This window comes from Cydia pomonella, chromosome 8, assembly GCF_033807575.1.
Source record: "Cydia pomonella isolate Wapato2018A chromosome 8, ilCydPomo1, whole genome shotgun sequence".
NCBI classification, from domain to species: Eukaryota; Metazoa; Arthropoda; class Insecta; order Lepidoptera; family Tortricidae; genus Cydia; species Cydia pomonella.
The window spans coordinates 19,979,430-20,004,647 of NC_084710.1; the positions used below are offsets into that span (position 1 = coordinate 19,979,430).

General features: G+C 41.7%; 1 protein-coding gene across 1 annotated transcript in view; it reads left to right on the forward strand.

Moving 5' to 3' along the window:
- LOC133520815 (bone morphogenetic protein 1) overlaps positions 1-25,218 on the forward strand; it is a 139,609-nt gene that overhangs the window by 17,814 nt on the left and 96,577 nt on the right. The window contains exon 2 of the mRNA XM_061855487.1: positions 7,706-7,940. Coding sequence (XP_061711471.1) covers positions 7,751-7,940 — 190 coding nt within the window. The 5' untranslated portion in view covers positions 7,706-7,750. The remainder of the gene's footprint in view (positions 1-7,705; positions 7,941-25,218) is intronic.

Genomic DNA, 25,218 nt, shown 5'->3' on the forward strand with positions numbered 1-25,218 from the left:
CGGTTTTATGTTAAGTGAGTTATTTTGTAGAAATACGAGTATGCCTATTCAGTATTTGCCAATATTTATATTCATTCATTCGTTTTTTTTTTAATTATGGCTCCAGTCCAGTGGCACTATTTCGCCGATATCGAGGTATTAGGAGCTTTAAATACAACTAGAATTGTACGTTTAGTACAAGACAGTGTACGGTGATTTTATTAGCTCTTGCAAAGCTATAGCTGGACTTTAAAGTAGCACGTGGACTACCGGCCATTGACTCCGAAATGGTGGTAAAACGCGTTTCAAGATTGATTCTCTATTCACTGCGCACTACCACATTAATTTACTGTATAATAAGCTATCGGTATTACACTTTAAACAATTTTAATGACCAGAAAACAAAGTTATTAATCATGAGGCTAACTATCAAGATGTCGCTCGAACCGAAAGATTCTTTTGATACAGAAAGAAATTTCTAAAACTTAAGTAAGTTCCAAAGTAGGTTGTCAAGAAATACTTATTGATAATATTGATCAGATATAGGAATAAGTAAGTCTAACAACGGTAGTTTTAGTACCTACTCACCTAATATTTGACAAGATAATGAAAACCGCAAGAATATCAATTTGACTTTCAGCCCGATTCGAACTTTAAGATACGTCAAATATTAGATCTACGCAAATATAAATATTAGGTTAGGTATTCGTTACGCCGTCTACGTTTTTGTTTGATGAGACGTCACTTTTAACACTGATATATCCGACATGTTAGTGTCACAACCAGTGTCCTGACACGCAAACCCCGAGCCTCATAGTAAAAGTTGTTCAGTGTGACCTAGGGTCTAAAACATTTTATTGTGTGCATAACTTGTTCGTGTCTTTCCTGTAAACACGGCAACTTTAATACGATCAAAAGCAAAATTTTACTCTACATACTTACAGCCAGGATACAATTTTTTAATACATGTGACTCAAGTAAGAAAAAATGTGATAACTATAGGTATGTAGTACATACCTATAGTTATCATATTTTTTATGTACCCGAGTCGTATTGTCCACTGAAGAGATTTTAATGTGTTATAGTATTGCTATACGCTAATTCTATAGTATTTCCCGGCATAACCCAATAAACCCAGATGCAATGACGTAACTAAAACTTTACACATTATAAGCTACCCTTTTTTATCAAGTTTTTTCTGTAAAAGTGACTCATGTTATCGCATTCGCGGGACAAATAAAAACATTTCTCCCTGAGGATACCCTTATCGCCGGCCGTGACCCGCGTTATCAGTCACTTCGGGTCCTGGCCAACATTAGTCAAGAATTTTTACAACAAATATTATTAACTGATAAAAAAAAACGTGGTGGGGTGTTTTTGCTTCGTCTACACAGACTACCCACTCACATGATTCCGATTTTAACGAAAGGTGCCCTGAATTGCTCTGCCATTTCGCAGATACGACGGCACAGTGTCGTGATAGCTTCAAAAATCGATAACTTTGCTTCTGCTTAAGCATTTGGAATGATTCTTTCGGTTTTATAATGGTAAAGAAACAAAGAAATTTATTTTCTTACTTTAGCTATTTGCTGTTATAATAAAAATAATTATTAAAAATTCACGAAGTTTACCCAAAGGAATAATTTCCGAGTTATAGTAGAAAACTATTTTTAATAAAAAATCTAAATCGATAACATATCTTTTTTTTAAATTAAATTTAAAGAAGGCTTAATAAGCTTTTAATTGATACTAAACACCTTGATAGCTCACCTATAAAATTGCAGAGTAAAACTGATTCAAATTCTGATAAGGAACTTTCGAATTGCTCCACCTAGCGTGTAACTATGTGCTATATTCGTGATTTTTTTTGTGGCTAATTTAGACACTGAAGTACAAAAATATAGTAAATAACCGTTTAAGACACTAATTACCTTGAAATAAAATACATAATTTATGTAATTATGACAATGATAGTGGCTTTATAACTTAAAATAACAAAAGAGTATTTACATACCTACTAAACTATGGTGTTTTTAAAACGGCCGATCACCAACAACCGAACTAACTTATAACTACACTAACACGTATAATATATGCACCATAACATACACTTCACAACAAATTAAGCACAATAAGCAAATAGTAACTATTAACACATGAAATTATACTGAATACAAACGTAAATAAACAACACGGCGGCCGGCAAAATGACCTGCGCCATGTCAAAAACAAAGATGGCTACCTATTTAGGGCGGAGCACAACAGTCGCGCGGTGCAGATGTTCAACATAAATAGGAACTTTTAACACATTCACTGCCAGACGAAAAACGGCAAGCTACCCCAGGATCCGGGCAATATATATAAGAAATATTAGTAAATAGAAATTATAAGTAAGTAGTAACAAACACCCCAAAACGCGTATGCAACGTCTAGTGTACCACATGCCTTACGATGTGCAAAAATGCTTTAAGCAACCACAGTTGCTGTGTTTGTACTTACAATTTTCCGTCACATGGTTTGTTCGCTAATCCTGGATAATACACAGTGATTTAATGCATTTTATTGTTTATTAATGTAATTTAATAATCGAACTATTTAATGACTATAGGTTGCTCAAGATATATTTGGTAATCATAGAAATCTAGGGCATTAAAATAGGAAACACGCCAAAAATCTACAGAATTATTGGTTTGAAGTGAGATTTTATGGTCATCAATATTAAGTACGTCTAAAATATAGTTTTAATCTAATAGACCAATAAACGCGGAGTAATTAAATATATAATACTAACAGAAATATGTAAATTTGAATACTTACGGCATTTTAAAACACGCGGAACTTTTAACACTCGCACTTTCCCGAACAACTTGCAAAGTAACATAGATAAAAAATACTGTGGTTATGTCTATGTGGTTGAAACATTTTTTAAATATTGTCACGTTGGTATTCTGTATTTTAATAAATGTTTACACCATATCTGTGCAGCCCTTCACAGATAAGAAATAAAAAACCGCATACACTCCGTTCGCAACTCGAGTTGCAACGATCATTTTAGAGGTGCGAAATGTTGAAACCTTAGTTGCTGGAATCATGTGAGTGGTTATAGATATTTCACAAGAATTAAATCGGCCGGGATATGGACGGTGATTAACTTTTGCATTGTTTTCGAGGTCCCATCGGTCCATGTCCCAGTGAAACTAACCGTGAATCATCGTGAAAACTGCTGGAGATATTTTTCCATATTTGCACTTATTCCATAGAACCTACTTTATTTAATAATTATATATCTTATAGACGATTCACAAGGGTCGGCATCAAATACGTGACTCCTCCGATGTTGCTTATTATTATGCCCAAGGGCGAAGGTGACCGCTTCCCATCAGGCGCTCGCTTTTGCTGTATATCACAAAAAAAATATCCGTTCCCTAAACTTATCTTTATTAAATTCCCAGTAAGTACGTATATTTTACCAAACTGTTTGTTTTAACTCAACACGTATTATAATAACACTTTAAACACTCGCGTTTTGTAGACATGTTTAATGTCATTAATAGGTCTAACGGGCTTTTTCGGAACTTATGTACGAAATATCATTTGATATTTACCACTAGCTTTTCGGCGAAGGAAAACATCGTGAGGAAACCTGCATACATCTGCGAAGAAATTCAAAGGTGTATGTCAAGTCCCCAATCCGCATTGGGCTAGCGTGGGGACTATAGCCCGAGCCCTCTCGCGCATGAGAGGAGGCCTGTGCCCAGCAGTGGGACGTATATAGGCTGAATTATTATTATATTATTATAATAGGTCTAACGCGATTAAATTTCATTATTTTGCCTTTTATCCGACGTTTCAGCCAGGTTGCATTAGCTGTGGTCACGGAAGACAAAATAAAAAAATAATAACAAAAGGAAAAAAAAGAAAGGAAAAGAAAAGAAGGAAGGAAAGGAGGAAGAAAAAAGGGAAGGTAAAATAATTGAATTTAATCGCGTTAGACCCGTTAATGATATTAAATATGCACCACGAATGAGTTTCAACATATAAATCACTCAATGAACTGGGTATATCATTAACCCACTCACATAAATAACTGCCTATTGCATAATAATTGTACCTATTTGGTCATTGAACCATTATTTTAATGAATTATTTAAATTATTTTTAGTTTTATTTATTTATTTATACCTAGGTTAAGAAAAAATGACATGTAAAATGTTGAGTTTTACCAATAAAATTTCTGATTCTGATTAGTTTTTATTAAAACAATATATCAATCCCTAAAATTCCTATTTATAACAAAGGAATATTTAGTGATTCCATTTTTGGGTAAAGGAACATTTTATTCGTATTTAGGTACTTAATGAGCTGATAATGATCAGTCTAAAAACTGAAGAACAACAAACTCAAAATATTTAGTTTTCATTTATAAACTGTAAGATTTCATAAGAGCGTGCGACTTGGAATCCGCAGGTCGCAGATCCTAACGTCGGCTCGTACCAATAAGTTTTACGGAACTTATGTACGAAATATCATTGTATACATACGAAATACCAGTCGCTTTTCGGTGAAGGAAAACCGTCGTGAGGAAACCGGACCAATCCGAATAAGGACTAGTTTATCTGGGTTGAAAAGTCTGATGGTAGTCGCTTTCAGACCCCAGGCTTCCATAAGCCGTGGCAAAATGCCGGGACAACGAGAGAAAGATGATTATTAATATTAAAACTTTCAAGTGAGACTTCTCTTTAAGTACTTAGCTAAAATAGAGTTATGAAATGTTTCATAGCATAATATGATGACACGCAACCGCATACCGCTACTGAAAGTATGCTAAATAGTTCAAACTTGCGAGCTCAAAGTGCCTAACTTCAACACCTTCACCTAGATTATATTAAAGATATACTAAGTGGCATGGTTGAGAGTTTGCGTGTACACTAATAGTTCGTAGATATTTGAAAAACATACAATGTATTAGCCAATGAAGTATTTCTTGTCAATACGTTTAATAAAGTGACAACGTTGTTTCTAAGTAAAAACTGTACCTTTTAATCTCCGATAGATTTAATATAATATAATTATTTAAGCAGTCTACTTTTTAAGGTCGACTCCTTTGTGACACTACAACCGATTTTGATGATGAGGTCAAAATATAATGAATTCGTCACCAAGAATAATCGTTTACCATCAGGCGATTAGTTTCCTCATTTCCGTCCTATATAATTAAAAAAAGATAAAGTAGATAATCTTAAAGCAATCAGAGCCTTTGCTTTTAAGAAACTTACTTAGAATCTGATATAAATTGTGAAACATCGAAGATAATGATCCCCTAAGAGAAACCAAAGTCCGACCTCAAGAACAAATCGCCTCAATACTTTAAAAAGTTAAACAGCAAGTACTAAATCTCTGTTCAAAACGCTTTTAATAGAAAAAAGGCGTAATTGCTTTTAATTTACAAATGAATTATTACCTTTTACTTAAAGGTCAAAGTTTAAGGGATCGTTTAATCTCAAGGCTTGTATTCGGAGTCGGTAAGTGTGCGTCTCAGAGAAACCAATATAAGTATGAACTCCGACTAAGACTTGACGTTACGTGCAGCATTGCTGTCATTCATCAATACTGCTGCAGCTTTGCTGCCGACTTTATTGCTGTAATAAATGTGACAACCAATGTTGATGTTCTGATATTTTTATACCACATCGGTGGCAAACATCTTTAAAAACCTGTACACTTCTTTTTTTAAGAACGATATATTGTAGACCCTCAGGAGGTTTCCCCGACATTTGACATTTCTTGCAGCAATACTGCAGCAGTAAAGCTGATACGGTCTGAATCCAAATAATATCGCCACCAAATGTCCTTCTAAGTTCCAGAGTTATTCAGGTGGTTTTGAATTTGGTACCGTCTTTCGATTATAGTTCAAAATTCGATTTGAATTTCTCCTTTGAAAAGAACATCGGGATTTAGGACGCTAGAGATCACACATATACTGGTTAATGTAAGATAAGCCTAAGCGATGGAAATATCTCTGGTTAGGGTTCTGTTGGCAAATAGTGGCGTCTTGTTGTGGTGTCTGCCATTAGTGAGGAGTTTGAATAGTTTCGTTACAGTTGTAGTATGGGGATGGAGATTTGCGGTTCTGGGATGGATTATTGACATTTTAAGCAAAACCACATCCTTAATTAAGACTTTGTTATTCGACATTTTCAAAATTGATTGAAAATGTATAACTGGAAGCGCGACCATCGACATCATCGTTTTAAGTTCCTCCTCACATTTTGTGTATATTGTATGATTGACAGCACCAATTTTTTTTTATACAACAAAGTACAGCTCGTATTGATTGTTAAAGCTTCTCGTTCATAGTAGATTAGGGTCCTTGAGCAACAAAGTTTACGTTAATTCAATCGAAATGATTGAATAACACACAGATGCTAAACAATAGGAGACCCAAAGTCCCATCAGCCGTTACGTTGGCAGCTTTGGAAATATGCTATTGTATTAATTTCAATGAACGTGTTTAGGCATAGAAAGGTTTATAATTGATATTATAATAGTATCGTTAATAACGAATTACTTTGTTTACCAGTTGGATTAGAAAAGTTTAACGTTGGGTTATTATATTTGTGTAGTCTTACTTAGTCAGGTACCTTGTGGTTGGCAGACTGGAGCGATTAATTGAAAAGGTACATTTCTCATTGTTCGACCATTATTGAGAAAACAATGTGAAAGTTTTTTAATTTCAAATCTAGGAAACTGCAAAACTTTATTTAAATAATAACAAACTTAGTATAAAATGTAACCTAAAATTAAAACTACCTACAAAACTAAAATTAAAACCTAAAAAAAAAGGGTAACATGAGTGACCTAGCCCAATATGTTTATATTAAGCTAGATCACCCAGGTCAGAACCCTGTGGAAGGGTTCCCATAAGGCTGGCTGCATTCCCCCTTTGGATCGCTATGCCGATCCGTTGGGCGAGGAAGGAGCCAGCCCTACGGTCCCCCGTGACATCAATATTTTTTTTTGAAAGTTGCCGAATTAATTTATGAGCGCTTGGGCACCACGGTCCTAGAGTTTCGACTGCAAAAGCCACAAATATATGCCGGTCAGTGAGAGCTATATATTTGCGGCATTTTGCATTAAACTAGGTCGTAGGCTAAACCAGTTTTTCACAGGCACAATAGACTCACATTCTTAGAAATTTCCAGACAAAATGACAAATTTTCATTGTTCTTAAATATATACAACCTATATAACAGTGAACTTTACTACTTTAGTTAGGTATTTTTTGCATTGATCTGCAAAATTGCATGTATGTACATTATAAATGAATTCATTAATAAAGTCCTCATGCAATTTTACGGTCAACTGCATCGACTTAAATCAAGTACCTATTTTATTCTTAGAAGTACTTATTTCTAGCTTAATTTTATTTATAGCGTTTACACTAATTAAGACGTCACCAGCGATTGTAAAGCTGGCAGCTTGCTCGCTCAATGAATTAGTATTGCAATACAGCGAGGAAATGCTGCCAGCCTCTATTGCACCTTGCCGCAGGGGATAGTTTTAAGTAATTTAATTTATGAGCTTTATTTATTTTTTAGATTTAGGTTTTATAGTTAACGATATAAAATTTTGACAATTGTTATTTCCGATTAAAATTAGGTTATATTTATATAAAAAATATATGATATTTTACTATATCTAATATTATTCTTATCTATTGTTGCAGGTGACATCAAACCATGTTATAGTGTTTGTGAGTGCTTAAAACAAAATGAAGTCCCGGTGTAGACGTGCGTCCGCCGCGGCGATCGGCGCGCTACTGGCAATAATCGTGTGCGCAGTGCCCGAAGTTAGTTCGGTGGAGGAAAGAGAGTCGCATAGGTATACGATTGAGGAGCTCATGACCATGCATGTGGAGCATAAGGATTCGGGGGATCTTGGGATGGATCCTTGCAAAGCCGGTAAGTTTATTATTTCGTTTATGTTCTGTTCTTAGGCACGATATAAATGTAAACAATATGATCATGACTCGATACTATTCTTTTTGAGAAATTTAGCGTGACATGTGTCGGATAGTCTAGGTCTCGATTTTCAAGCACTGTTGTGCGTTAACAGCGCGCCGAGGAATGTATAATAAAATAATATTTCTCAGCACCTGTCTGGGCTTGATATATAAATTAATGCGTTTTATCGACAAACATTTGATTATCACTACTATCAACAGTAAACTGACCAAAGCATCCAACTTTATTGATATCTATCGCTTTGTAAATTTTGCAACCTGTCTTTTTAACACAATTGTGACGAAAACGTCACAATCCGATATAAAATGTTTTAAACTCAAATCTAATTCTAAAGCGACATAAAAACATAAATTTCCCGAAACTTTTTTTTTCGTTTTCAGCCGTCCGATAAACCCAACATGATCGCAAATTAAAATCTAAAATCGAGTTTAAATAACATTTTTCGTTCGTGTTTCCGAAACCATTTTACCTTCAAACATTAAACGCGGGGTGGATGCCGGTAAAGGGGCGCAAAACCGGATTTCCGGCGTGGACACCTTATGATTCCATCATTTCGAACTGATTGCCCGCTGAATTCACAGTTTTATTTAGGCTGTGGGATAAAAGATAGGAAGTTAGCGTATCATTTATACAAGCCTTTGTTATTTTTTTTCTATGCTCTGTATTTTTAGGTATTTAGATAAAAGCAAACAAACAATTTGTACATTTTTGGGTAGTTATAACATTTATTGGTTAACCAATCAAATAGGTACAAAACTGTCTGGATCTGTCACTGCACGACATGAATTTAACCTACATTATTTGATCATATAATGTTTTCATCTACCCTCAACTGGCTTAAGGAGCCATTTGAGGGTAGATTTTGCCTAGAGGGTCGATCAAAGGCCTATTGCATAATAATAGCATATTAGTGATTTTGTATGTAAAATCATTAATAATATTAGCTTGTATTTTATCATGCAATAGGCTCCTTATTATTATAAATCATACCATATAATAAATGGATATGATGAGACCGCAATTGCGCTTATTAGTGCATTTTTAACAATATCAAGATTATATCAAACTAAAACCGTAATACCGTTTCTGAATTCTTTCTTTTCTATTCTGTCTAAAAGTTAAGGCTACATACGCACTTAGCGGTTGGCCGTAATGCGGCTGGCCGTCCTGCTGACCGCGGGTTGCGGATGCAGTTGCGGCCAACCGGACGGCCAGCCGTAGCGCGGCCAGCCGCATAATGCGTAAAGCGACCGCGCGGTTGAGCCATTTCCAAAATTTATGTACACGTGCGCGCGAGCAAGCGCAAACTGGCAACCGCAGTGGATCCGCGTAGTGCGCACAGCTACCGTCCGGCTGTCCGCCAGTCGGGCCGCAGCGCTCCGAGCGACCGGAGCGGATGGGCGGCAGCCGGATTGCAGTGCGTATAGGTAATACGGTTTACATACAATTTTGAGGTTCCGGTTAGCCGAGCGGTCATCCGCAGTGCGGGCAGCCGCACAGTGCGTACATACCCTAAGAGAAGATAAGAAACGATTTCATTCCAAAAATTGTGGTTGTCACTGTAAGTAAAATAAATTCGCTGTGAACAGTGTTTTTTTAAAAAGCACTAAAAAGAACTTAAAAGCCATCAACGTATTTAAAAATATTTTAATTTGATAGCCATTTTGAAGGCCCGAGTATGGGTTTACGTGTACGTTACGATATTTTTATAACAAAAGGTTTATTGTTATAAAAATGATTATTTTCATTAAAAGTATATTGAAATATGACATGGACATGGTTAAAGTAGTTCAAAGTTCAACTTTCTAGGTAACTATAACGACATCGTTTATGCATAATAAAGCCTATAATCGATAGAGTGATGACCGCTTAACTACGAAGAAATATCAATACATATAATTGCACACTAGACCTGTGCCGATATTAACACCAACATTGTACATATGTACTGTAACGGGCGCTTTTATGTAAAAAAATAAAACGGTTTTCTAGTCTAGAAAAGTGACGGCCAAACCAAGTGACATCTTGAAAGTGACCTCTTATATTATATCCTTACATATTAGATGGACGGATAGAGTAACCAATGGCAGCATGCTGCAGAGAGTGCAAAAGAGAAGAGAAATTTGAGATACAATAAAAAAATTCGGAAACTGCTGTACTTTGATCATGTACTGCAAAATGATAATACCAGGTGGAGGAGGTCCTCCAGCTGTTAATACAGGAGAAAATTCAGGGCAAACGAAAACGTGGAAGAAGACGTACCTCGTGGCTCAAAAACCTCAGGTGCTGGTTCAGCATGAACACCAGATCGCAGTTTTGAACTGCAGCATCAAAAGTAAAAATAGCCCTGATGATAGCCGACCTCCACCAGGAGACGCCACCATTCGAAGAAGAAGATTACATAAAGAACCTCAGAAAGTAATGTTTCTAAAACTGTCCAACCTAGAGTGGTTTCTCAAAAAATTCACCTTCTTTAAAAGTGATTATTTAATATCGTTACCTACTTTGCCATCGAACACAATACGAAGAGACGAAATGAATTTGGATACATCACCTAAGCCTAAAGTAGCTTTCAAATTAAAATGTTACTCTGAAATCGGCCCACCCGCCGTATATGTACAAATACTACAACGCAGACAATGACCTCCAAAATACCCAATTGTCTGTTTGTCCCGCTGTCCTCTCGCATCTTGCCACCACCCTTTAGAATTTCAATGAAAGAGGGTTTTTATCGCCAGCCGTTGATTTCTGTTTTAGCACTTTTTAATGGCCAGGCCTCGAGGTAGAATTTAATTCTTTGTCCCCCCAGATTCCTGAATAGTTCAATTTTTGAATGTTCAGTCTGAAACTTTTTCAATTTCAGTAACAGTTTTAGTGGCGTGCTACTAATTGTGTTTTTATGAGGCCGATGACTTGAATTATGTTAAGAGTTTTCAACTATGTGTTTAGTGTGAAGTAATAAAATTGATCCTGTTCTGTTAAAAGAAAAACCTTTTATACTCATTAACATTAATAACTTTTGAACATAATTCAGTGACATTTGATATACACATACCCAGATACAGATAACATGTCACATATTTTATACAATCGTGATATAATAGAGAGCTTTTCAGTCGGGTACCGTGTTTAGGCAACAAAGCTTGCTGAGTTGCCTAAGTAGGGTACGAGATTGAAAAGCTTGATTATATCACTATTGTATACAATACTTTTTCAACGAGTCAACTAAAATAATTCTTTTTTACTGTAAAACTTAAATAACTACTGCGTATCGAAAAAATATTATAGTTGAGTTGGGAGCTCATACATAAAAAGTATACGCAATTATATGTAGTTTGTACGAAATCATAATTCAACTATTACATTTGACGAATAGAAAAATATTTTCTTTAATCGCCATTAAACTTTAACAGGTGTGCAGTCTTTTTATCTGTTCAAGGGTCTTATTAAAAAATTCCTTAATAATTACGCGTCTCCCCCATGAGCGTTAAAGAGTTCATAATTGTAGGGTATTTTTAATTAAGGCTATCAGTCGGAGATCTCTCCAAGTAATCATGAGGAGCGACAATAAAGAGTCTAGAGAGGTACCTATTAGGGGAGCAACGGGTACAGTTGGCTTAGGGATTAGAATTCGAAATCTCAACTCAACCATTATAGTCGATGAGTAGAAAAAATAATTTTATGGGTTAACTTACGAGAGCTAGTTCCATTTTCAAGCACCAGCAGCGCTGAGGATTAAGCTTATGTTGCCCAGTGCAACGACACAAACATTTAGTATGGTACATATTTACAAACGTTTAGTATACTCACAATGGTTTAATTTAAATATTATAGATCAATATTATAGGACATTATTACACAAATTGACTAAGTCCCACAGTAAGCTCAATAAGGCTTGTGTTGAGGGTACTTAGACAACGATATATATAATATATAAATATTTATAAATACTTAAATACATAGAAAACACCCATGACTCAGGAACAAATATCCATGCTCATCACACGAATAAATGCCCTTACCAGGATTTGAACCCGGGACCATCGGCTTCGTAGGCAGGGTCACTACCCACTAGGCCAGACCGGTCGTCTAAATTTCGAATATAATATACAGGGTCACAGTTTTGAATGATTCACGGTTGGTTTGACTACACTTAAATCGACCGGGATATAAACCGGAAATATCGGGAGCTCAATCAAAACAATATAAAAGGTAATCACGGTTTATATCCCGGTCGATTTAAGTGTAATATACAGGGTATTTTTTTAGTCATCTGTAATAATTTACTGGAAAAAAAAATACAATGAAAATATTACCCATTCAAAACGATTCGGCCCGCAATAGAAAGCAACACACGTTACGAGATACGAGCTTTTTAAAGTATCTGTCAACGCTTGTTGGCCGTAATGGCAGTTATTATAAAAAGCTCGTATCTCTTATGTCATGTGACTCGTAATATTTTCAGTACATTGCTGCTAGTAGTGGACGTCTTCTCAATTCCCCCTCAGGGGATTGGGGATGCTGTTCGGGGCGTTGGCCCCCTGCAGCGGTATCAAACCGCCAGCCATGAATATGGCTGGGTCGTCGGGGTGGGGCCTCGGGTGAGGCCCCAGTGGTCGTGTCCGGGTCTTCTCACACCGGCGAGATCAAGCCAGCCAGGTGGGACCCCGTTGGGGGAGGCCCAGCCAGCGATCGTCAACCGGTGTCAGGGTGGTGTCGGTCTGTGGTGTGGTCAGTCCGGTGTGGCAGGGGTTGCAGGCGCGAGCTCGCGCGGCAGACCCCTGTGGTCGGGCGGGCGCGCGTGGTACGGCGCTATGCCACGGAGGTGGCTCCAGCGCGACTGGTCCGCGCGCTCGAACATCTGACCCGCCAGGCGAGCTACGAAATCACGTAGCGGTTCTGCTCTCAGGTCCCGGGCTATAACGTCGTTCCTCACATAGCGAGGGGCTTCGACGATGGTGCGTAGAGAGAGCGACTGCTGAGCGTCCAGTCGCTTCCTGTTGCACTCTCCCACTAGCGCGTACCACGCGGGGGCTGCATATGTTAGGCGTGTTCGGACGTAAGTCTTGTACACGCCTAGCTTCACGCGTAGCGATAGCCGGGACTTCAGAACCGGGGCAAGTAAGATGCGAGCGGCACGCGTCTGGGCGATCACGTTCTTGACGTGAGGGGCCATGGTGAGGTGGCGGTCTATGGTCACCCCCAGGTATTTCACCATCGGGGACCACTCGATGGCCTGCCCCAGGAGTGTGAGACGCGGCGGCATCAGCACCTTACGGGATATAGCAATCGCCTGGGTCTTCGACACGTTGACTGATAGTCTCCACTTCTTCAGCCATGGAGGGAGAGCCTCTAGGGCGCACTGAGCTTTGTGCGCTGCGTGTGATAGGCGGATGGATGACGTGATGTAGGCAGCGTCGTCGGCATATAGCGCGAGCGTAACGCCCTCGCTGACCGGGATGTCATCGGTGTAGCGCCCATAACACACGGGCGAGAGGCAGCTCCCTTGGGGCACTCCGGCAAGGATGGTGCGGTCGGATGATACGGCGTCTTCTACCGCCACGTGGAAGCGGCGGTCTTCCAGCAAGGTGGCCACAGTCTTGACTACTCGACGCGGAGTAGTAGACGTGGACAGCTTGTAGAGGAGGCCGGGGTGCCATACGCGATCGAACGCCTTCTCCATGTCCAGAAGAACAGCGACCGTGTGCTCCCTCTTGTTGTAAGCTGCTGCAGCGAGGTGCAGCACGCAGGCAAGCTGGAGCGTCGTCGAGTGTTCCGGGCGGAAGCCGAACTGTTCGTCGCGTGGCTGAATGTGGGGCGTCAGGTGAGGCAGAAGCAGCTTCTCGAAAACTTTCGAGATAGTAGGCAGCAGCGTGATGGGTCGATAGCTCTCAGGACGAAGAATATTCTTCCCGGGCTTGGGAATCATGATGACGCGATCCTGCTTCCAGGGGCGCGGGAAGTGGCCGGTCCGCAGGACTCCGGTGAAGAGCCGCGCCAACGTCGCGATGGCTCGCGGGGGCAGGTGGCGCAGCGCCTCGTTCGGTATGCGGTCGGGGCCGGGTGCCTTCTTCAGCGGGGTGCGTCTTATCATCCTCTGGACTTGGCCCGGTGTGAGGATGATGGGATCTTCGTCTGGAGCTATGGGCGTGGCGAAGTAGTCCGCCAGGTGCTGCTTTACAGCTGCTTCGTGCTCGGTGTCGTCGGACGGATTCGGTCTGAACTGCGTCTCCAGGTGGTCAGCGAAAATCTCCGCTCGATCTTCTGCGCGGTAACGTGGGGTACCGTCACTGGCGAAAAGAGGGCGGATGGGTGCTGGTCTTCCTGTTACTCTGCGGCACAGACGATGGATGTCGTTCCAGTCCTCACCAGCTGACTCGATGTACTCGAGCCAAGAGTCCTCGGTGTAAGCCGCGAGGCTTTGCGAGATCTTCTCGGCGAGAGAGTTCAGACAGGCTGGACAGTCGTGCAGCCTGCTAACTAGTTTCCTAAAATATCGGACTTGCCCGGATCGCAACTACTTACCGCACCATCCACCTAGCACCGTGGTGTCACCGCCGTGCCCGGCCTCCCACAAGCGGGTCCCACCGGGTCCGGCTTTGACTAACGGAGCGAAGTGGGTGACGCAGCCGCGATCGCGAGTGGCTGTACTCCGGAAAATCCCGCCTCCCGGAGTCCCAAACTCCGCCCCCCGCCCCCGCCGGTGCGTTAGCATAGGTGGGGGTAATTCGGAAAACGGCGTTTCTCCAACTACCCGCACACTGGGTATGTGTCCGCCCCACTACCTCTAGTGACATCAGTCACCACTACCATGCCATCGACCCCGCGGACCAGCGACCCCGCCGTCCGCAAGGCCACCCGGCCTCGGATCGCCCCGACTAGACGCCGCCCGGAGGACCTCACGGCGATGCAGCGCGCTATGGACATTTTGCGCGCCGCCGGCCAAGAGGCCATCCGAGCCCCCAAGACTCCGACATCGGAGGGAGCTGGCGAGTTCCAGTTCCTCCCCCAGACGCTTCACGCGCTGGAGCAGCTCCAGCCCCTGCAACGCCCCGCCCCGCAGGTGCCACAACCCGGCCCATCGAGGGCGCACGCGTCTGCCTTTTTTAAGGCCGACGCCCCTCAGTCGACCTTCGCGAAAACGGCCGCATCACCGCCGCCGCCCTCTCACCGCACCCCCCCGAGTGCGCCGAAGCCCCAGAAGCCACCAGCGCCTCAACCGGCCCTAGCCAGGACCAGTAAGGCGCCGTCGACCGCGACCGCAGCCGCCAGCCGCATCCAGCCCCGCGCCTCCCGCGCCGCGACCGCGCCTGCGCCCCGCGCGCCAAGGCCTTCCGCGCCCGCCGCGCCCGCGCCCGCTGCGCCCGCCGCGCCCGCGCCCGCTGCGCCCGCCGCGCCCGCCGCGCCCGCGCCCGCGCCCGCCGCGCCCGCGCCCGCTGCGCCCGTTGCTCGCGCAGGCACGCCCCGGAACGCCGCGACCAAGCCTGTGCCAACGCCACTGCCACGTGCCCCCGCTCCCTGCGCGCCCACACCCGCGCCCCTGGGCCCTCCCCAGGTGCCCACGCCCGTGCGCGTCCTGTCGCCGTCGCGCTTCCCGCCGCCGACAAACCTCATGCCGCCATTCGCCGTAGCCAGCCCTGCTCAGAAGCGGCAGGGTGGCGCAACGCCACCGCCGCACTCACTTCCCCGGCTCGACCTGTCCCCCATGGACACGGACCCGGCGCCGGCGAAGTCACCAACTCCGCCCGCCTCATCCACCGCCGGACCAGCGCCCCCCGCCGCCCCTACCGCGAAGGGGAAGCGATACCCACCCCTCATTGTGGAGGTGATGCCTGATTGGCCAATGCATTTCCGCGAGCTGCGGAAGGTGCTGGGCCACCAGGTCAACGCACGCCCCCTGGGGAAAGGCATTATCTTCACCCCGAGGGACGAGGATGAGTACCGGGCGATCCAGCAGTACCTTCAGACCACGGGGCTACACTGGTTCTGCTACGGCCTCCCAGCAGAACGCAGCCTCAAGATCGCCATCCGCGGCCTGCCGGCGAACACCGACCCGGCAGAAATAGAAGAAGACCTGAGGGAGAAGGGCTTCTTACCCGAATTCGTCCGCCAAATCCGCGCGCGCAGCGGCCGGCCTGGATGCATATTCCACGCCCAACTGCAGCGCACCGCGGACACGACGCCGGGGATCTACGCCCTCACCGAGCTCCTGGGTATGCCAGGAGTAAAGGTCGAAGCCTGGCGAGGACGAAAGGGCCCCGCGCAGTGCCACAGGTGCCAGGGTTTTCGGCACTCGTCGGTGAACTGCCACCGCCCTCTCGCCTGCATTCGTTGCGGCGAGCCTCACCCCGCAAACGAATGCCCACGCCCACGCGAGGAGCCAGCGACGTGCACCAACTGCAACGGTGCGCACCCCGCTAACAGCGCGCAGTGCCCGGTCTACAAGCGGGAGGCGCGCAACAAGAAGGCCGGAGTCGCAGCGCGCACTGGTGCAGCACTGCCAACCACCTCGCAGCCAGCCGTTGACACGGGCAACGCCGCGAACTCCCTCATGGCGAACGCCAACGACGGGAGACGCCCGCCCACAAGAAGACGCAAACGTGGAGGGAAGAAGACCAAGACGGGCCCGGAACCCTCCTCTGCCCCGCAGCAGCAGCAACCCACGACCGCCCCGGCTACAGCGTTGCAGCTGCGACCCCCATCAGCCCCGTTCCCCACGACGGCCGCCCCTCTCCAGGGGAAGAAGGCGAAGCCAGGAGCGGGACCCAGCGATGGCCGAGCCGAGGCCATCACCATGCTCGTGGAGATCCTGCAGGAGCTCCTCGTTGCCATCCAGTCGGGACAGAGTCCTGTTCCGATTATCCTCAGAAGGCTGGCAGACCTCTATAGCGTTCGCTAGCCAACTGAGGATCCTACACTGGAATGCCGACGGGCTCTCTGCAGCCAAAGTCACCCTGCTGCGACATCTTCTGGCCGAGAAGAAGATCGACGTAGCCCTGATCTCGGAAACCCATCTTAAGGCGGGCGACCGCCTTAAAATACCAGGCTACGTCGCCTACAGAAAGGAGGAAACATCTTCACTCGGACGCGCCTATCGGGGACTGGCCGTCCTTGTGAAGCGTCAGGTCATCCACCAGCCGCTGCCAGTGCCGACAACTCTCCGGTCGTCATACGCCCTAGGCGTGGAAATCTGCGTCGACCGCCACCCTCTGCGTGTGTTTGCGTTCTACAAGCCACCCAGCTCTCGCCTTGCAGTGGCTGATGTCCACGACCTGCTGGACTCGCCGCTGCCCTCGATTGTAGCCGGTGACTTCAACTGCAAACACACTGCATGGAACTCCGTGAAGACCTGCCCAGATGGGCAGCGACTCCTTGCCGATGCAGAAGCCCAAGGATACGAGGTGCTAGGACCAGAGGTCCCTACGCACTTCCCGTACACGGCAGCCCACACACCGGACGTCATCGACCTTATGGTAGTACGCGGCCTGACTTCCTGGCCCGCGCAGGACGTCCTGGATGACCATCTCCTTTCTGACCACCAGCCCGTCTTGGCAACACTGGACTTGACGCCGACTCGGACGGCTCCGCCCTCACCTCGCCGACGACAGGATTGGGATCGTTTTGCGACCTACATGAGCGAACACACTCCATCCTTCCCCGTGACTACAACGGAGGAAGTCGACCGACTCGCTGAGGAGTTCGCCTCATGCGCCACTGCCGCCCTGACAGACTCTTCCGCCGAGACCGGCGCCAGTCAGTCGCGCCGTAAGCAAAGCATCCCCGCCTTTATCCTGACCCTTATCGAGAGGAAGAGGAAACTGCGTCGACAATTCCAGCGCACACGATGTCCCACCATGAAGTCACATTGCTGCTCGGTAAAGTTTCAATAAGGGTTATGACCCCCCCACCACCCCCCAGCCCCTCCCCCGCGAGATGACCTGGGCAGCTTCCTTAATATCTGGTCGGAGGAACACGAAATTGGGAGTCGTGGAAATTAAGAGGAGATGCCTTTGCCCAGCATTGTGACACTCAAAAATACTCATACGTAGTCTAACCGCCCGATTCGAAAAATGAGTTACGATAACGATAAGTTCTGGTTTAGATAAGTTCTAGATATCAAATTGACAGAAGCAGCTCGATTAAGGCAACAAATGTCATTTTAACGTTAGAAACATCGTAGATAGAAATAAACATCAATTTTGACATGTCGTTTAGTTAACTATGTTTTAAAGGTCTTTTCAAGATCTTAACCATTCTTCGCATCGGGCCGTAATTCCCCTAGATGGCTGAATAGGAGGTTAAATACTCCCGACTACCTGGCCGCCGGAAAAATGTAAAAAAATTTGAAAGCAACACTGTAATAGACTATACCAAAACTCGTTTATCGTTATCTAAACTCAATCGGTAAAAACCGACAACTTTTATCGGTCCGGAACACGTCGCCGTAAAGTGGAATCTGGCACTCCATAAACCTTTAAAGTCAATAAAGTGGACCCTCATCAAGCGGACCGTAAAAATCGGACAATACCGGTTTCCAGCTCACGCCGATTTATTCCTGACGATTGAACGGTTTTTTCACCTCTATTTGTTTAGCTGTTGCTCTTCTTCGTTTAACTTTTTTTTTTTTTTACCGAAGCGTAGCGAATGTCTACGTTTTAACTCGGGCTTTCTGCTTTCGTATGTCCGGATGTTCTACAATAAAACTTTTTCCAGGTTTCTTGTAGAACATTGAAGGTTCAATTCAATTTGATATTCAATTCTCTATAACTCTTTGATCTCCTGTGGCGTCTCTGAGTCTCTTAGACAGGAGATGAAAGAGCTGGCAGCTTCCTCGCTCAACGCATCAGTCTAACGATCCAGCGAGGAAATGCTGCCAGCGTCTTCGGTTCCGCCGGGGCCATTTTTAGATTTATTTTAGTTTTATTTATATATTTAGATGTATTTGTACAAACAAATAAACATAAAAACCTACCGTTAATATAAAATTAATAAATGATTAATTCTCTATAATACACAGTAAGTTTCCTGCAGATACCGCTATTAATTTGCAAAATATAAGGGTTTTTGTCACTAACCCGTATCAATTGCCCGCGAGTGTATTTAATGCAATTTTTTTGATGTCTGTAATTTTAGTTGGTAATGACGGATAACGAGTATGGAATTTAACAAAAATAGTTTTTGACAGTGTTTATTTAAATAGCTTACGTAAAAGCAATGTGACTAATTTATAAAAAAAAAATGGCACAAAAATAATATACACGTAAAATACCCGTATTTATATCTAACAAGTATGATTCTAAGATTTAAAAAACTAATGAAATCGTATGACTGGACAATTAACGAACTCAAGCACAAAATCATGCAAAAACCGATTACAAATAAATCGTTTTAATTCCAGCCAGCAATACCAAAATAAATCAAATTAAAACTAAGCGAAATTAAAATTTCGATCTGTCACTCGGAGATGGTATTTTAATTTCATTCTAAACCGTTTGAAGACGACAAATTGGGTTAATTCGCTGAGTTTATAGATTTTTTCGTTATTAAAAATGTTCGCAAAGTCTGCAAAAATGCAAGGAGTCCCTTTGAATGTTCGAGCACCTCATTTTGCCGATATAAGACGTTGTTACGAAAATTTCCGTCGTGATTTGGAACGCTACTCAACCGTTCTTGAGACTATTGGAGAATCTGTTACTTGAGAGGAAAATAAACCAATATTGGGTAATCAAGTCAATAGATTTCATTATAACTGGGACCTAATTTTTGAGCAAGTATCCTTGAATTATTGCTTCTTTATCATAAAGTATACATTTATTCACATAATAGATATATACACAGGTATTACAGTAACTGTAAAATACTAAACTAAATTAATAACTAGCTTAAATTTAAAATAGGTCTTTGAGGCATTGTACCTAGGATGCCGGCGGCATTTCGCCGTTGTATCGCAATGCTGATACGTTGTGCGAGGAAGCCGCCAGTTACGTCAAACAGCTAGACGCTTCGCGATTCTGAAAAAAAACTTGTACGCGCTGGGACCCCATGGACTTAGAGTTTCGACGCCAAATGGTACGAAATGGTACTCTTTACCGGGGCTTTATCTGAATATGTTAGGCAGATAGATTTAACCCTTTTTGCATACATCTTTCTAATACACGCATGAAAAATATTGTCAATTGATAGTTTTTTAGTCTTATATGATACTTCTGTAGCTGACTGTACCAATTAGTGCAAACGTAATGAAATGAATCCCAAAGGCCTGATTCGAACTTTAATATACGTCTTAAATTAGCTTTAGATAAGATATGGATTGGATATGTCAGTGTCAAAAGTGACGTTACTTCAAATAAAAACGTATTATCTGATGTGGTTCATATCTAGAGCAATTTTTTTGACGTATATTAAAGTTCGAATCAGGCCGCGATATACTTCGCGTGCACCAATCAAGGTCGTGTCAAAACTGGATATTTTTTTAATCAATTGGTAAAACCAGGATCGTCCAAGATTGCATTTCACTCGAGCAAGAATCACTTGCTCAGTTGTAAAGACTTGTAAGTGATCAAATGCTCGTAACATCGCACTTCTCGAAATGCTTCGTTCGAGCTTGAACGAGCTTGCAATTTGTTAGCTCACTTCATTTCACGACTTCGGATTTTTGAGTCGAGACAGTTTTTACAATATCCTTACTTTTCATCTGAGAAAACAAATATACATATATTTTGTGTGTTTTTAAATAGTCAAACTACACAATTATAAAATTCAAAAATTTATTCTGCAAGTAGGCCACAAGGGCTTTTTTACAAGTCAATACAACATCTATAGTAACATCATATAGTGACATGAAAAATACATAACAACATTTATAAATACAACAGCCAATACTTGGGTCAACATCCGTCCGACAGTTGAAATAAGTTGAATTTTAGATGTCCTCGTAGTTCGGTAGTTGAACTAAGTGGAATTGAGGAATACCTCGCTGTCAGAGCACTCGAACTATAAGGAATTGTACAATTCCTCGTGGTTCGACAGTCGAACAATAAGGAATATACAATTAGTCGTAAAATATAAAATTGGACTCTTTTCCTATAATTTCATTTGCTTAAATGATACAGGAACCATTGTTCTAACCCAACAGCTAGTTGCAAACTACTACTATAGATCTACAAAATAATTATTTACTCTTGACACAGAACGAACATTTAATCTACGGTGTTTTTGTACTGCATTTAAGCAAAACACCCTCGCTTGCTCAACCTGCCACAGGCAGGTAAAAAAAATTAAAAACTCGACGTTTTCATTAATTTTTCGTAGCAAACTGCAGTAAATCGTAGACGCGTAGCGCCCCCGTAGGGCCTGCTACGACCGCTACGTCGGCGTAGCTCGCCTGATTTATGAAACCTTCGATGCATATGCATTTTGTTTCGGCGCGGTTCTCATTAAAGTAATGGTTTGTTAATATATTAACTTTGTTTATTGGGTTTATATCTTGCGCTGTGAAATTAATTAGATTTGGTCATAATGAGATAATTTAATATAGTTAGGGAATTACAAAAGGTGTGTAATTATAGGTAAATAATATAAGAAGACGGTGAGAGACAAAGAGCGATTTAATTTCACTTTTCGTTAGTTTAAAAAGTCTCCCGTTTAAAATGAGAAAGTTGCATTTATATGTGTATACATATAAATGCAACTTTCTCATCAGCCTTGAAGAATATATGATATAATCGCAAACATAACAGAGACGTAGGTAGATTTTTTAAATATATTGGTAACCACCAGAGTATAATTAATTTTCAATTTTTTGAGCGACAATATATATCGTACGTCGTGATCACTTGCGACAGTTGTGACGTCGCGTCAGTAAATGCGACGTTTTGAGTTAAAGCAAAGTTTTGGTGGTGGGTTGTTTAATTATTTGCGTATTTATTTTTGCAGTGGAAGGGGGTGGGAACATTATTTGCATGTAAAAATACGCAAGTAAGTATAACGGGTTAGTACCGATTGAGTAGCACGTTATTTTTTTGCGGATTAGCAAAGTAATATTTTTTGTTTTAATTAGTATGGATATTGGATTTCCGCAAAGTAACGCCTGATTCTATTCATTATTGTTTGTTGAATTATTTTATAAGGAAAAGTATAAAAGTAGTACTTTTTGTAAAATTTATGAAAGTGTGTCCATTAGGGCCTTAATTAACTACCCTATGATCATGCGATCGTATCAAAAATATAGAATAACATAAGAATAATTTATCCTGTAATTTATCGTTATGAAAATAAACAAATCAAATCAAATCAATTACACTTTGTGTGTAAGTATTTGTAGCCAAATGAAGAGTTACTCACCGAGACCAATAGTGGATATGCTACAACGGAAAAAACCGCATACATATCTACATCGACGATTTTTGGTACACAGGTACTTTAGACCAAAAAACATTTAATTTTTCCAGTAGTTCCTAAAATTCCCCCCCTTGTGGGGATGACGTTATTAAATTTTTGTATGGGATTTGATTTTTTTTTTTCAAATAAAAGAACATTATGAGAAGATTCTTGAAATGTACTATAATTCTAACTTTAAGCCACCTGTTTTCCAAAAATCTAAAAAACATTTTCAAAACATGCCAACTTACACTCCATACGTCTTGTCATGTCCTCATATCCAACTTAAAATATAATAAAAGCAATTTGTAAAATAATAACTATAACTATTTAACTATTTTTTAAAGATTTTTAATTTTATTTTTGATTTATGTCTAAAATTGCCGCATATATATCTACATCGAATCCGCTTGGTACACAGGTACTTTAGACTTAAACTTTTAATTTCTCCACTAATTCCTAAAAATCTCCCTCACAGGGGGGGGGGGGGGTTATGACTTCATCAATTTTTGTATGGGATTGGATTTTTCTTCTTCCAAAGCTATCGTGTTATGTATCAAATGAAAGGGCATGAAGAGACGTCGTACCAAAAATCATCGATGTAGATATGTATGCGGCCAAGTAGCTTTTTTTCCATTGTAGCACATCCACTACAAATAAAACATACTACTCGTGGTTCGATTTTCGCTGTTAAGATCAGAAACTCAACTTGAATATAAGGTACGCTTTTGTTTTACTTTCTCCCCATAATGATCTCTTTGTGTTTAGTAGGGCCCTACTAACATTACAGATAGCTGATAGGGCACGCTGACAGCTTGCGTCGACACCATCGGGCCTATGATGATCGCGCTTTTATCGTGTATCACCGTGCCCGTCATTTCCTAACAAGTATGTAAGACAGTGACGCATGATATGATAGACGATGTTAGTGCAACCGTCGCATATTTTAATACTGTTACTATCTTTCACTGTGTGTTAAATTAATGCCTATGATATATTAAGGACCTTTACATTATAGCAGTTGTACAGGATGCCATGAATATATGTTGACAAAAAATTTTGGAACATTTTTCTTACTTATACCTCTTTTACAAATTGTAATTTAAAATAATGAAAACTACAATCATTCATCTAAAACAATACTTTTCATCTTTAAGATATTCTCTTTTAGTTTTGTAAAATATTTCTTAGAATTATCAAAAATATGCCACGGTAAAAATAATAATGTTTTTTTAGGCCAACCTGTATAAAAAAAAAAAAGAAACAAATATAAACCCTTGTGTATTTTTTTATATTAACCAAGTTTTTTGTTTAAATATTTATCTATTCATCAATCTAACAATGCAACAAACTGTCATGCAGTTTGGCGAAAAATATGTATAATGAATGAATGAATGAAGGTTGTCTGGAAGAGATCGCTTTTTAGCGATAAGACCGCCTGTTGTTACCTACTTACTTATGTCCTTTTTTTTTGTTTGTAACATGTATATTTCTTTGTAGTGCACAATAAAGTATTTTATTATTATTATTAATGAATATTGCTGTGTATTTTTTATTGAGTAAATAAATTGAAAAAAAAAACTTAACCCAAGTTATTTTATCACAGTGTCTAGGGAGTACTCTAGGAGTCTCGGAGTCTAGGCGTCTAGGTATCTAATTGTTTTATTTTCTATAAATATATCTATAGTATATATCTAATTGTTTTGCTGTGTTTAGTTGTTTCTCGTTAACCTATGTATTTAATTGACAAATTCGTATTTTTAAATCTGTACCGAACAGTGTTATCGAGGCGAACGTAAGTAGAAAATAGACTTTGTGAAAAATAGTTACCATCTTATATAAAAGCTTCTTCTTCTACGTCAAATCATGACTGAAGGTCGTGACCACCACAAGTCACTCTACGTTATAGTGCCTTCCATAACAGTACTAGATGATACTCAAAGTTGGTAGGGACCAGGGGTCTTCACACTTCAATTAAACGAGGATATAAGCGCTGATGGCCTAGCGGTAAGATCGTACTACTTTCATCCGGAGGTCGCGGGTTCAAAGTGTTCAAACACCGGCTCGTACCAATAAGTTTTTCGGAACTTATGTATGAAATATCATTTGATCTTTACCAGTCGCTTTTCGGTAAAGGAAAACACGCTGAGGAAGGAGGAAAGTCAGATGGCAGTCGCTCTCGTAGAAACAAGAGCCTATGCCAATTCTAGGGATTAGTTGCCAAGCGGACCCTAGGGTCCCATGAGCTGTGGCAAAATGCCGGGACAGCGCGAAAAAGAAGAAAAGAACCACAAACGTGAGAACAAAAAGCGGGTCTCGACGCCCGTAAAATATTATACCAATTTGATATCAATTTCTGGATACGCTCAAGCAAATACGATGTTTATTTACCTTCCTGTCGTGGCCATGACCCGTGCTGAGTTGATACGTCGGAAATTAAAAGTAAACATATAGGGCAGATAAGTAAACATACAGGGTGGGATTTAAAATGTACCTTACAATCGGCCCCAAATGGAGCCCTGACCCCCTGGTACCTATGTCAAAGTCACGTTTTGTAAAAAGTTTCATGTAGTTTGACTTAAGCTGTTAATTCGATAAGGTTCTATAGTGGGTCAGGGTTTATTTTGCCGTTAAGTACCTACCAGTACAGTGGTCGGCAAGCTTTTGAGAAGGGATAGCCGGAGTATAAATTAAAAAATTACCAGTTGTAGGAAAATAAAAGATCCACAATTAGCAAAACGATGTTTTCAATTGTCTTAAAATACTAGTGTAATTTATTTGACGACTCGAGGAGCGGCAATAGTGGCTATATCTCCAAAGAACCACATTACTCCGT